This window comes from Eretmochelys imbricata, chromosome 6 (assembly GCF_965152235.1).
Source record: "Eretmochelys imbricata isolate rEreImb1 chromosome 6, rEreImb1.hap1, whole genome shotgun sequence".
In the NCBI taxonomy this organism is placed as follows: Eukaryota; Metazoa; Chordata; order Testudines; family Cheloniidae; genus Eretmochelys; species Eretmochelys imbricata.
Genome location: NC_135577.1, coordinates 111,499,401 through 111,514,539, shown reverse-complemented (window position 1 = coordinate 111,514,539; position 15,139 = coordinate 111,499,401). Strand labels below are relative to the sequence as shown.

General features: G+C 42.6%; 1 protein-coding gene and 1 non-coding gene across 5 annotated transcripts in view; one reads left to right on the top strand and one right to left on the bottom strand.

Moving 5' to 3' along the window:
- Positions 1 to 882: 882 nt before the first annotated feature.
- Positions 883 to 956, bottom strand: TRNAI-AAU (transfer RNA isoleucine (anticodon AAU)). The gene has a single exon. It is a non-coding gene; the product is annotated as a tRNA-Ile (tRNA).
- A 3,327-nt stretch (positions 957 to 4,283) lies between these two features.
- The window catches only part of MOK (MOK protein kinase), a 33,493-nt gene continuing 22,637 nt past the window's right edge, over positions 4,284 to 15,139 (top strand). The window contains exons 1-2 of one of the 4 annotated variants that reach the window (XM_077819391.1): positions 4,284 to 4,521; positions 12,568 to 12,682. In XM_077819391.1, coding sequence (XP_077675517.1) covers positions 4,470 to 4,521; positions 12,568 to 12,682 — 167 coding nt within the window. In that variant the 5' untranslated portion in view covers positions 4,284 to 4,469. Of the gene's footprint in view, positions 4,522 to 4,568; positions 4,812 to 12,567; positions 12,683 to 15,139 lie in introns of those variants that run through there. The other 3 variants (XM_077819390.1, XM_077819386.1, XM_077819388.1) reach the window with 3 other exon arrangements.

Here is a 15,139-nt window from a genome sequence, read left to right as displayed (position 1 = left end):
AGCTTGCTTTCTGAAACACACAAGATATAATCCCCCGATTAAAGGGTTTTAATGGAAATGCCAAGTCAATTTTACCCACAAAAGTATTACCTCACTGTCTTAACATTTTGGCTCTGATCCTGCAAAGATGTGTGCTTACCCTCAAATGTATGGGCTTATGTACATGCATAATTTTACAATGAGCAGCACTGAGTCTACCCTGATTTTTAATCATTTCATTAGGAATGTTTTCTTCAGTTTTTTTAATTGAAGTAGGGTAGTTTTCTCTGCATGACAATATTTTCTATAACCAGTTTTCACAGCAACATAAAATTATTCAAGAGAATCAAGAGAGACTAGCTGTCTATTTTTAAACATTCTAAAGCAAGGATAAAAAGACACTATTTGAAATTTGGGGAGGGACTATTTGACATCTACAGTTTACTTCTAAGCTCACCTAAATGTGCTGTGTTGTTACTCTTTTGCTGAATATATATTTTTAAAACTACTATTTTGTATTGCACCAAAACATGCACAAAAACATTAAAAATCAAATCTGAGTGTGCAGCTAGATGCAGGCATAATGGATACACTTGCAGAAATGGGACCACATTTCTGACAGCAGATAATGTAACTGTGGGTGCATAAAATTCTCAGGCAAAGGTTTCCCCTAAAAACTATGGTACTGCATTATCAGGTTATAGATCTTAAAAAAGCTTGATGGAGTGGTAGTTTAAACCTCTCCCTTTTGGTAGCTGATTGAAAGTAAAATAATCTCAGTCATTATTTTATAGCAACATTTTAATTCTGATGGATAAAAACGCAAATTAACGCGCTCATATTAAAACATATTAATGGAAAGTCGATGTTATATAAAAAATTGAGAATAAAAATTTCACCCTGTGGCCCGTACGGGGATCGAACCCGCGACCTTGGCGTTATTAGCACCACGCTCTAACCAACTGAGCTAACCGGCCACTTCTTGTTAAGATGACTGCACTGGTCTTCATAAGAATAACAGAGGAACTACTGTTGTCGTTTCTCCACCCTTCCTTTGTTGTCGTCGTTCTGAACGTTGCCTGTTCCCAAGACAAGTATTCAGTTTCCACCCAGACGGCGAGTGCCCAGGATCCATCCCTTGTAGGTTCAAGGGGCATGTTTGAGCCAGCGATTGAACAAGCCCGTTCAAAGGGTTTAGAATGGGGGCCATGAATATGCAGGAGCAGTGACGCTAAGGTACAAACAGCCACCGGTCTCATTCACTGCAGGCTGGATTCATAGCCAGTAATTTATATCCCCCCCCCCAATAGCTTTTTAAAAGTGACTCCAGTTTTAATTTCATGAAATCAAAATATTTATTTTGCCATTTATTTTAATATTATTTATGTTTAATTCCCACATATTTTACATACTGCTTTTTAAACAAATATTGCATTGGTAAAATAGGAGTCACGTGTATTATTTTCGTTCTATAACGTTTGGGTTTATTGTAAATGATGTATTTATTTTACATTAAAATAAACTTGTATTATTTATAGATGGTCAGTCCAGCAGCAAATCTTGCCGTTTTCAGATGAGATTGCTACCTAAGCCATCAAACAAGAAAAAGAACCGCCAACAGGGGGAGTGCAAGTTAGTAAACCAGTAATTCTGTTTAACGTACATGCATGAAATCCACTAGTTGTTCTGCCTAATGTTATAGGTTCTCTGCAAAAGCTGATGAACTTCTAACTGGATTGTAGCCACACCACTTTTACCCCTAGTTGTTTCACAGTGAATGACAGGTTGTAAGGATCAACTGTAGGCTTAACATACCTATCTAAATATGACTCTGAAAAGAGAAGGTAATACTCACATTAGGTCTAAGAGTAACAGCCGTGTTAGTCTGTATTCGCAAAAAGAAAGGGAGTACTTGTGGCACCTTAGAGACTAACCAATTTATTTGAGCATAAGCTTTCGTGAGCTACAGCTCACTTCATCAGATGCAAGTGAGCTGTAGCTCACGAAAGCTTATGCTCAAATAAATTGGTTAGTCCCTAAGGTGCCACAAGTACTCCTTTTCTTTTTACATTAGGTCTAATCACTGTTGCTATATTTAATTTATGGAGTAAATATGCACCTATCTGTACAGTATTATACACTTAATATGCTACTAAAATTGTTCATTAAGCAGAAATTTTATGTGGCTGTAGCAACAATTCATAGATTCATAGGACTGGGAGGGACCCCGAGAGGTTTTCTAGTCCAGTCCCCTGTGCTCAAGGCAGAACGAACTATCTGACCATTCCTGACAAGTGTTTGTCTAACCTGCTCTTAAAGACCTCCAATGACAGAGATTCCACAACCTCCTGAGGCAATTTATTCCAGTGCTTAACTACCTTGACAGTTAGTTTTTCCTAATGTCCAACCTAAACCTCCCTTGCTCCTTAATCCTCAGAGGTGAAGGAGTAGCATTTTTCTCCCTCCTCCTTTTAACAACCTTTTATGTACTTGAAAACTATCATGTCCCCCCTCAGTCTTCTCTTCTTCAGCCTAATCAAACTCAATGCTTTTGATCTTTCCTCATAGGTCATGTTTTCTACACCTTTAATCATTTTTGTTGCTCTTCTCTGGACTTTCCCCAATTTGTCCACCCTAATTGAACTGGCCTCATTAGCACTACAAAAAGTAATTTTCCCTCTGTTGATATTCACCCCTTCTTATCAGCTGTTGGGAATGGGCCACATCCACCCTGATTGAATTGACCTTGTTAGCACTGACCCCCTCAATTGGTAAGGCAACTTCCATCTTTTCATTTGCTGTACATTTATACCTGCCTACTGTATTTTTCACTCCATGCATCTGAATAAGTGGGTTATAACCCATGAAAGCTTATGCCCAAATAAACTTGTTAGTCTCTAAGGTGCCACGAGGACTCCCCATTAAAAAATATAAGTGTACTCTCTATGCCATTATCTAAATCACTGATGAAGATATTGAACAGAACTGGATGCAGAACTGATCCCTGCAGGACCCCATTTGAGATGCCCTTCCAGCTTGACTGTGAACCACTGATAACTACTCTCTGGGAACAGTTTTCCAACCAGTTATGCACTCACCTTATATTAGCACCATCTAGGTTGTATTTCCCTGGTTTGTTTATGAGGTCATGAGAGACAGTATCAAAACCTTACTAAAATCACGATATACTGTACCACATCTACCACTTCCCCCCTATCCACAAGGCTTGTTACCTTAAAACTTTTAAAACTTACTATTAAAACTTCATATTTCAAATTTGTATGAGACTTTTAAATTCTGATGTGAAAACACAATAGTGACACACTAGTACACTACTGTTAAAAAAATACAAGCCTAAGTCACTACCTTCTACAAGAAAATGTATGAAAGGGCCAAATAATTCTGCAAGTTCGAATATATGTAATTTCAATGGAATTCTTCCAGTAAGCCCCATTTTTCACAAACTGTTTTACAGTTACAGTGGGGGTGAGGGGTGTTTTTTATAATAGTTTATTTCTATAGCTTTGATGATTTAAAATTAAAAATATTTATTTGTACTACCACAGGCAAGCATGGTGCTTTACAAAAACACATAACAAGATGCATTTACAGTCCTGCTCCTGCAATGGGACTACTCAGGCAATTACAAATGTAAGTGTTACAGAGACAAGGTGGGTGAGGTAGTATCTTTTATTTGCCCAACTTGTGGTGGGGAGAGAGGCAAGCACTCTTGCAGCAGTCACTCCAAAGACATAATAGGAGTTTGTGTGAATGCAGGGGCCCAGGTGAATCGTGCAGGATCACAGCCTATTGTAGACACATCAGCCTACAGACAATGCGGGCATGTTGGAACACAGTTCACAACAAAGGCAGCTCAAAGAGTTTCCATTGGTGTAAGAGTACACCAAGCCAGACGATGGTAAGGTCCCAGGCTCTATTACCGCATGGTCACCTAGACTGCGTCGGCCTCAGCAAAGGACTTGACCAGGACTAGTCAACTGGTGGACCATGGGCCAAATCTGGAACACCAGACACTTTCGAAAGGACAGTGAAATCTTGTTCTTTGCTTATTATTGTTGTTATTGTAATATGAAAAAAATGTTCCTCTGGAGTCTACACCTTGACTATTCCTTGACCATGAAATTTGGACCTTGACAAAGAGTAATTCACTGCCGCTGAGCAGCGTGACCTTCCCCTTGCCCTGAGAGAACCCCCCACTGCCAGTCTAACCTCTCCCCCGCCCATACGGAGACTTCTCAGGGGCGGGGCGCCTGCCTGGCCCTCAGAGCTTCGAAACCTGAAACACAAATCCCTGCTGCGCTTGCCCATGTCACGGACCGAGGAGCAAAAGAAGTCTCTATTGCACGTGCGCAGGCGGAGCCGTGAGGAGTACAAGGTTCTGGTTTGCCCCTGTGCATCCTTTGTCAAGGACGGGTGGGGAGACGAGAGAAAGCGAGAAGGTTGCTGCGCCTGCGCAAACGGGGTCGTCAATGGCCCGGCCTAAAAACAAGCTGTACTACGCCTGCGCGACTGTGAAACTGGGTAAAGACGGGAGAGACCGTAATCTCGCGCCACGAGACAAGAAGGAGACTGTGCTGTGCTTGCGTGCTGGGGGGGAGGAGGAAGCTGCGTTGCGCGTGCGCGGCTTTGTGCGGGAGCGGTGCTGACTCGGCTGTGCTGCTGGGCTGGAATCCTGAGCCTGAGCGGTTGCCAGGGTGACGGGACTACGACATGGCGCGCTGACAGTTCTGTCGGGAGGGGTGGGCGCTGCAGAGAAGGCCTCAGCCTTTCCCTCCCCGTCCTCACACCGCTGAGGAGCCGCAGGATGAACAGTAGGGGCGGAGAGGGACGGGTCCCGGTGGCGGTGTGAGGGGAGCGAGCCTCCCCGTGGGCTGGGGGAGCGCGGGAGAGGGCCTCCCGCTGTGGGGAGGATCCCGGCAGGGCGGGTGCTTCTGTGGGGAGCGGGAGGGACAGTTTCTCTGTGGAGAGAGAAGGAAACGCGGAGCGGGAGGCGCTTCCGGGGTGCAGCAGGCAGGATGTGTAAGTGGGAGCGGGATCGCTGTAGGTTGGCAGTGGGTCCTGTTGCAGCGAGCAGACCCTCCTGGGGCAGGGAGAATGGAGATACAGTGTGAGGAGGAGGGTGAGCGAGTGTCTAAGTCTTGCTATGGAAGGGATGCATGAGGGGCTTGTGCCCCATTTCTGTTATGTGTGGGTGGGGCACCCTATGTGGAGGACCAAGCTCCAGTGTCAGATCCATTTGGAACAGAAATGGGCCCTGCTATTGGGTGGAATATGCATGTTGGACTATGGGTTGGTGGGAGGCGGACTAGATCCTACTCTGCAAAGATATATGAGGGAGATAAGTAGCAGGGGGAAGGACCTGCCCTCTTATTACTAATATTAGTAAAGTAGCACCAAAAGACCCCCCTCAGCCTCTCGGTTGGTTTTGATGCTGTTGATCATCTTTTCCTTGACTTTTTGCCCCCTCTTCTGGTTTTCCTCCTACCCATCCAGTCATTCCTTCATCAGGTTCTGTCCTTGGCCTTTTGATTGTCTCACTTTACAGGCTGACCCTGGACAATATCTTCTCCTTACATGGTTTCAAATATCAACTCGGTGCTGATGACTTTCAAAACTTTCTCTCTACCACTGACCTGTCTCTTTCTAAACAATCCCATCTAATATCCCAAAGGAAATGTCAGAGAGATACATGCATCCGACAAAGTGGGTATTCACCCACGAAAGCTTATGCTCCAATATGTCTGTTAGTCTATAAGGTGCCACAGGACTCTTTGCCGCTTTTACAGATCCAGACTAACACGGCTACCCCTCTAATCAGAGAGATACATTATCTTCTCAATTTAAACTGAACATGGCCCAAAACAATCTCTTAAACTTTCCTCACACACCTCCTCTTCCCCTTTTTTTTATCACTGTTGGCATCACCACCACCATTCTTTTTATTACTTACACTGAACATGGGTTTTATTTTTAATTTATGCCTTTCTCTTGGCCCACACATCCAGGCCATATCCAAATCCTACAGCTTCTTCCTCCTCAACATCTCCATACTCCATCCTTTCCTTTCCATCTCCACATCCAAATTTCTGGTTTGGTTCCTCACTGTATCCCACCTTGACTACTGCAATATCCTTCTATATCATCTCCCAATTCAAACTGCAGCCACTAAAGTAATCTTCCTTGCTGTCAATTTGATTACACTACTCCCCTCTCTGAATTTCTACACTTGCTCTCCATCCACAGTTATATTTAAACTGTTGATCACTCCCTTCAAGGCTGTATTTAAATCAGCCCCTCACTACTTATCCTCGCTTGTTGAACTTTATGGCATCTCTACCCCACCAGTGTTCCCACCCTCATCTGAAGATTTGTGTGTCTTTCATATGGCCACGTCTGCATTGTTAGACCTCCCCGAATCTGCAAGACTTCTACCCTCTCGCTCTTAGAAACCTACTTCTCCCACACTACCTATAGTGTATTTTGTTGATTTGTATAGGAAATCATTTTGTTTTCCTTCCTTGACTTCTGTCTGCTTTTCTGTCTATCCTGAAATTGTGAAATTCTTGAAACAGGTTTCAGAGTAACAGCCGTGTTAGTCTGTATTCGCAAAAAGAAAAGGAGTACTTGTGGCACCTTAGAAACTAACCAATTTATTTGAGCATAAGCTTTCGTGAGCTACAGCTCACTTCATCGATGAAGTGAGCTGTAGCTCACGAAAGCTTATGCTCAAATAAATTGGTTAGTTTCTAAGGTGCCACAAGTACTCCTTTTCTTCTTGAAACAGGGACATCCTTTCTTTTATGTCTAAAAAGTGCCTTGTTTGTTATGGATACTACTGAACTCAATTCCTAATTAGGGATTAGGCCCTTTCTGTTCTAGATATTGTATACACCATTGTGGATAAAAATGATGTTTATTTAAAAATTTAAATCAAATTTTTATTTAAATCGTTGAAGTAAAAAAATCATTTAAAAAACATTTTTAGTTCTTTACTTTCTTTCCATTTTAAAGTCTCAAGTTGCTAATGTGGATGTTTTATACTTGTTTCCTAATTATTAGTAGAATTTCAGGCTTTATAGAGATTTTTTCCTACTGAAAGCTTCACACATAAAATGCTCATCTGTACTGAAAAGTCAAGTGTACATCCTCTAACATTGTTCCTTTGACACCACCATAAACTCAGATAACCAAATAGCCCTGCTGTTTGCAACCAACACCACCTTCCAACGTTATGAACTTTCACAAGTAAAGAAATGCTTTGACCAGGCTATTCTCCTCCATCAAGGCTTTCAGTTTGAAGTCAATGGGATTTGTGCTCCTAAATTGTTTAGGACTATCATCGAAGGGACTTAGGTGCTGCAATGCTCAGCATCTAACTTTCTTGGTCCCTTGCCATTCAGTGGAATCCACAGCCCTGATTTAGGTTCCTAGGCTCTCTATACAATGCATGGGGAGAGTTAAGTGTTTAAGAATGGAATCCACAAAAGCCAGCATGCTGAGCAGAGAGTCACCTAAACTAGCCAGTAGGAAATGCTGAGGAGAATAAGCTCTGGAATGAATGCTGGAATAAGCTCTGCCCCTAAAAGGGATTTAGGTGTCTAAATCAGGACTGGAACTCTCTCTCTCTTTCTTGTTGAAGCTGTTCCACTGTGTATAATTACTTAAATATTCACTGGGCCTAAGAGAGAGAGAGAGAGAATGACTATGTAGCCCAGGGTTAGGGCACTCATCTGGGATGTGAGCGACTCAGGTTCCACTTCTCTTGCTCTAATAAATATTTAAGTATTTATACACAGTGGAACAGCTTTGCTAGGAGAGACTGAGAGAAACCTGCCCCAGAATACCCTAGGGCCCAATGATAAGGGTACATTCCTGAGCATTGGGTGACACAAATTCAAATTTCTTCTCCATATTAGACAGAGTAGGGAACTGAGCCTGAGTCTTTCACAACCTGGGCAGTGCGCTTCCCAGAGGGCTACCAACACTCACTAAAATAGTCAGGATACACTGGGATTAGGGACCTGAGGTAGCTGTACACATGCTCATTGGCAGATTTCTAGGCACCTGTGGGACTTCAACATAAGAAATTTAGCCATCTAAAGATTTTAGGTGCTTTCAGAGTTTGGCAGCAGCTGAATGAAGGTTTTGAAGATCTCAAAGGCACCTAAGTCTAACATTTAGGTACCAAAAGTGTCAGTTAGGTGCCGAAGTCCTTTTGTGGATCTAGGCCTTAGGTGCTTTTGAAAATCCCACTCTTTGATGCCTACATATGGGTTTATTATTGAAAATTTTGGCCTGAATTTTTGATGTAAAAAACTTCATAATGTATTTGTTAATGCACTGAAAAGAAAAGGATAACTTTTCATTAACACTGAAGCATTTTTGTTGTGAAGTGACAATTTTTAGCCACTAAGAGAAAATTTTTAATCAAAATACAATTTTAGTGCCTGATTTTGCAAACACTCATGCTTAAAGTTACACATGTGCATGAGTAGTGCCTTTGACGTAAATGAGACTTTACAGGGGCTTGATCCTGCATCATTCACATCAATGGAAGCTTTTTCATTGCTTTGAATGAGAGCAGGATCAAACCTCAAAAGAGTGAAGCTCTGTATCTGCTTCAGTGTTTTCCAGGATCAGGGTCTTTAATATTTGTTTTTGCGTACAGCTCCTTTTTGTAAAATTCGAATGCTACCCTAGCATAGTGGCTTTTTTAAATTATAGTTTAGTTAGATTAAAAATGTATCATCCAAGTTGCAATTAGCACACTTTTTTTTTTTTTTCCAAATCCTCACCTGATTTAAAGCAGTGATAGACAAAAAGTGATTTAAATTACTCCATCCTGGTCCAGTGCTCCAGGCCTATTCTTCTGTGAGAAAAATTCTGTGGTGCGTTATAGCCAGACAAGATGTCATGGGATCAATCAGAAAGCTTTGTTTTGTGGTGGTGGGGGTTTTTTTTAATGTATTTAGCCTAGGTATTTTGCGTCTTCATCACATATTGCTGATAAACTGGAAATAAAAAATGAAGATTCTATCTCTAAGGATAGCCTGGTTTGGATTTTTATCATGCCATAAAATCAACTATTTGTATATAAGAACTAGTAATTGCCTGTGTAGTATAGAACTATCAAGATTGCCAATTGTTACCATTGAAGAACAGGTAGACCATTTGCTAAACTTTGCTGCAGATGCTTTATATCAGGGGTGGCCAGACTTTTTGGCCAGAGGGCCACATCGGGGTTGCGAAACGGTATGCAGGGCCGGGTAGGGAAGGCTGTGCCTCCGCAAACAGCCTGGTCCCTGCCCCCTATCCACCCCCTCCCACTTCCCGTCCCCTGACTGCCCCCCCTCAGAAACCCCGACCCATCCAACCCCCCCTGCTCCTTGTCCCCTGACCGCCCCCTCCCAGGACCCCACCCCTAATGCCCCCCCCCCGCTCCCTGTCTGCCCTGACCCCTATCCACACCCCCGCTCCCTGACCGGACCCCCGACCCATCCAACCCTCCCTGGACCCCCGTCCCTAACTGCCCCCCCCCAGGACCCCATCCCCTATCCAACCCCCCCTGCTCCCTGTCCCCGCCCTTCTCGGGACCCCCCAACCAACTGGGATCCCACCCCCTATCCAACCCCTCCCTGCTCCATGTCTCCTGACTGCCTCTGCCCCATCCAACTGCCCTCTGTCCCCTGACTTCCCCCCTGGACCTCCTGCCCCTTATCCAACCTCCCCCTCCATCTGCCCCCTTACCACGCTGCTCAGAGCAGCAGAACAGGCTTCTTGGAAAGGCTGGGAGGTGGGCAGGCGCAAGTCGTGCTGCCCGCGCAGTGGCGCAGATCAGTGGGGGAGGGACTGGGGGCTAGCTCCCCGGCCAGGAGCTCAAGGGCCAGGCAGGACAGTCCCACGGGCCGGATGTGGCCCGCGGGCCATAGTTTGCCCACCTCTGCCTTATATGTTTCACAAAGAAACTGGCTCTGACAGTGTGGGAATGCATTTAAAATGTCACCCACTATGCTATCAATTATCTCCGCCGTAGTGACAGTTTATCTTTTTATTTTAAAAAGATTGTTGGGGAATGTTCTTTACAATAGTGAGGTTTGAACATGCTAAATCAATGGTTGTTAAGGATTATAAAATATTAGCAATCAGGCTTCTAAGCAGGATTCTGACACCTAGGCATATTATTCCTGATTTGGTGTTTTTGTGGTGGGTTTTGGTGCCTTCCTATATTGGTTTTTGAGATTCTGTTCCTGACTTGTAAAGTACTCCATGAGCAAGGACTGTTTATATTAATACACAGCATTAGAAAGTGTACTTGGCATTTTATAAACAGGCCTGCGTGTGCCTTGCACTGAAGATCTTACCATCTAAATCACACAAGAAAATAATGAAAGACAATAGTTCAGGAGAGAGAGAGAGAGGGACTGTGTTGGTGATGAAAAGGAAGAATAGATTTCTGGAAGAACTGGGCTTTAAAGAGGGTCTAGTTAGAGAAGTAGTGTTTCAAACATAAGAGCAGCATGAGGGAAGAAAAGGGAGAGTCTTAGACAGAACTTAAAGAGCAAATGATAAGAGTGATAGGAGAGAGTGATGATTTTATCCAAAGTGCCACTGTTAGACTGGAGAAGAGGAAAGGTTGTAAAGGGGAAGGTCACAGTAATAAAGATGAGAAGTGAAAGAGAACCTTGGTAATGAGGAAAGGGCAGATTTTGAATATTAATAAGAGAAGAAGCATTAATTGCAAGAGTGGATATGAAGGTTGGCTAGTAGAAAAGAAGAACTGAAGATGACACCTAGATGTATTACTGCTGGTAGGTATCTGAAATATAAAGATCCACCATCCAGCTTCTGGACGGTAGAAAGAGCTTTCAGTCACTCCTACCCCTGCAAAGACTCCTGGATGCTTCAAGGAGAAAGGGGTATGTCTCCACTTCCCTACGGCCTGGTCCATACCTAAAACTTAGGTCGATCTAACTACATCACACGGGTGTGAAAGTTCCACACCCCAAGCAACGCAATTATACCAACCTAACCCCCAGTGTAGACAGCACTATGTCGATAGGAGGGCTTCTGCTACCACCTCTTACAGAGGTGGATTAACTATGCTGACAGGAGAAGCTCTTCCTCCAGCATAGTAGCATCTTCACTGAAGCACTACCATGGTGCAGCTGCGCTGCTGCAACCGTATCACTGCAGCATTTGAAGTGTAGACCTGTCTGTAGTCAAGCCGACCTAAGTCCCAATGTAGCAGTGGTTCTCAAACTTTTGTATTGGTGACCCCTTTCACACAGCAAGCCTATGAGTTTGACTCCCCTATATATTAATAACACTTTTACAAATGCTGGAGGCGAAGCAGGGTTTGGGGGTGGAGGCTGATAGCTTGCGACTCCTCCCCCCCCCCCAACCATAATAACTTCCCCACAGTTTGAGAACCCCTGCCATATAGACACCATTTGGTAGACAGAAGAATTCTTCTGTTGACCTAGCTACTGCCTCTCAAGAAGGTGGATTCATTGTAGTGATTGGAAAAAACCCTGTTGCTCTAGCATGTGTCTGTACTACAGTGTTGCTGCAGCATAGCTGCAATGCTGCAGTACCCTAAGTCTCCTACAGCCTCCTTGATTGCTGTCAGGCATGAGGGTATGAGGGGGGAAAGAGGTCTTTGTTACTTTACCTCTCCCTTGGTCTCTACTTTTTGGATTCTTCTCTGTGAATAACTCCACTGCCTGCTTCCTTTGTTGTTCATAAGCTTTCCCCAGCAGTAACAGTGGCATGAAACTGACATGAATTGGTTTACCTTCAGCTCACTGGTGGAGATGGTTGTTGAACCTATAGGTGCAGATGAGATTACCAAGGACGGAATCTGGAGGGACACTAAGCAATGAGGGGACTTGAGGGGATGGATAAGACTAGCTGATGGAACAGTCAGTATTACTGGAGCAGGACCAATCAAGTACATGTAGAGAAAGCGAAGAATGAAAGAGAAATATAGTTTGGGTCAAACACAGGATAATGATACCACCCTCATTTCTGCGCTGCCTCTGGAGATGGGTCTGATCTCCCCACCAAGAGCGGCCGTGCAGGGGAAGGACAACTCCTGTCCCTCCCCAGCATGGCCAGACTAGCAGATAGGAGCTTCGGGCTCCCAGCAGCAGGGGAGATCAGATTTCATGGAGGAGGGCTGATTTCATAGTCTGTGACATGTTTTTCATGGCTGTGAAATTCGTAGGGCCCTAGCTATGACAGAAAAAAGGCCTCTTGTATGTGCAGAGGTACCATGTCACAGAGCAGGGAGGTCATAGTTTGTGCTCTGGGATTGTGTTAATGTATTATATGATCAGTAATACGAGCATTAATAGGATGGGGCAGTAAAACCCAATTTGCTCTAATTCAATTTAATTTTTTCCCAAATGATTGACATGTGAACCACAACCTAAAGCGTAATATTGAAAATCACCCAGCAAAGACAGTATTTAATGAAAATCAGCTAACGATAAATATAAAAATATTTACTGTTTACAACAAAACTTATTTTTAGATTTTTAAAATTTTAAATATTTTTGTTTTTAGAATATAAACCAATTGGTAAAATAGGCGAGGGAACATTTTCTGATGTTCTGAAGACACAGAGTCTTAGGGATGGAAAATACTATGCATGGAAACAAATGAAACAGCATTTTGAAAGGTAGGTATAGTTGATCATACTATTGCCCAAAATCTGAAAACTTTGTTTACATTTATTGGGGAAATAAATACAAATTTTAAGACTGAATAGAGCAGTGTTTCCCGCTTGTTCAGGGAAAGCCCCTGGTGGGCCGGGCCGGTTTGTTTACCTGCCGGACTGCTTCTTGCAGCCCCTATTGGCCTGCAACGGCGAACCGCGGTCAGTTGGAGCCCCGATCAGCCGAACCTGCGGACGCGGCAGGTAAACAAACCGGCCCAGCCCGCCAGGGGCTTTCCCTGAACAAGCAGCGTCCCAAGTTTGGGAAACACTGGAATAGAGGATTCTGAATACTTGTTCAGGTGTATTGAAAAATATGTTGGCATATGTGAGAAAGGGGGAACTGAGGGCCTGATCGTATAGTGAATTATTATTTGGCATTGTGCTTACTACCAAGTAGACCCATTGATGTCACTCACTGTAGCAAATTCTATACCTGCTTGTCAACTGGATTGAGATCAGGATTAGAGAGGGAGGAGGACTGGGGTCTTTGTTCATTCCTATCTACTTTAATGAATATTTGTTCCTGTCACCACTCTGGTCTTGGTTTTACATTTGTAAATGAATTCCTACCAGAAAGGAAAAGTAGAATATGTCTGAACATGCTTGTGTCATTTTTCTTCCTGCCATAAATGAATTAGTAGTAGAAGATGGTGTAAAGAACACCCTCGTTATCCATTGTCAGTTTAAAATTTATTTTATTGTGGATCGTGTAACAGTAGTTATCTTCTCTCCCTGTATAGATTTTGTTCCTCTTTGTGTTTTGTATTTGCCTTTATTCACATTTGATTGTGTCCTCTAATAGTGGGCAACAGAAGTCACAGTGGGAGCTCTTTCTTATTAGGAAAATGGCAAAGTGGGATTTACTGGACACCCACACATGGCATTCTCATCCAAATCAAGGCGCACAACCCCTAACTTTAGCATGGGGCCAAGTTCAGCTCTCAATTAGACACATTCATTTCCTATTGATTTCAGTGGGAGTTATTTTTGTAACAATTGACATTGTGTCTACGGCTTTGAAAAATTTCAGGTTTGATTCAGTGCTCTGTTTCGGCACTGATTATCAAGATCTGCAGAGATTAAGGAAGAGTGAGTTTACCAACACATCTTTTTCCTTTAAATGGAAAAAAAAATTAATCAGCCAAGGCCACTGAATGTAAACTTTATACTATAGCCACTTTGTGCTGATACATTAGTACAATGGAGCCATAAACTCAGGGGATCTGGACAGCTGGAGGAACAAGGTGTATGTAAAAGTGGTTCTGTCCTTAGTTACACTGAGTGCAGCTTGGTTACAACCCAATATTTGGTCCAGAATGTTCTGAATGCGCACACAAATTTCTTGGCTAATCAATTTTAGAAATATTAAAAACTGAGAATTTGTTTAATTAGCTGTATGTATGAGGTTTATTTGGGAAAGATGCCAGTTTGCTGGTGCTGAGTTTTGGGATTTTTTGTTTGTTAACACAAAACAGGCTTCCATTATGTCTCACTGAAGTTATGATCAGTGTGTTTTTGTTTGTCAAGATTAAATCTTATTAGATGATGAGGTAGCTGGCCCTGTCATGTAAACCAGTATTGATGAGTCGGTCAGTTTTGCACAGTGTACTCCAAGTAAAATTACTGTTATTTACAGATAGTTGAAACTGGCAGTATATCTTGTGAAACAGATTCCAGCAATGGATTTTTATCAGGGAAATTCACATGGGCAGTTCAGATCTTTTGAGTATATATTTTCCTTTTTTAATGCATATTGAAATTGATTAAAAACAAACATGAAAATTGTACTACTTTGGTTCTGAAAATAACCCTCATTGTGTGAATCAATTTACTGTGGTCATGGTTTGAATTAAAATTAGGAACATTTTATTCGGGACCATTCAGAAATGCTAACATTAAGCACTGAGACCAAAAACATATCCAGTCAATCATGTTAGTTTTCAGAGATCTGTTTTAGTTTTGTCTCTCTTTTTATTAAAAAAGAAAACTGTGTAGAGTTGAGACCAAATTAACAAAAATAAATACTAGTTATGAGATTAAGAAATTTTGAGTGTGTTCAACTCATTGCACTTAGATGTCCAACATTCCCATATTTACGAGGGATTGTGAAAGCATCTTCCCTATGATGCATTAAAGTGACCCTTAGGTCTTGGACCCTCTGATAGTTATGAATGGCTAGAGGTTACACTTTTACTGGAATATTCACTTATAGCTATAGGTAATAGTGATATAAATTGATCTTGCTAGTACAGGATAATTTTCTTAGTTTCATAAGGATTTTGGCATTTGGTTAACTCTTGATCAGCTTGTGAAAGGAAAAGCTTATCCTGTAGTGATTTGCTATATCTAGTGTCTATGCAAGGCCATTGAAGCCCCATAAAATGGATTTTTCCCCCAACGGTTTCTGTAGCTGAACTT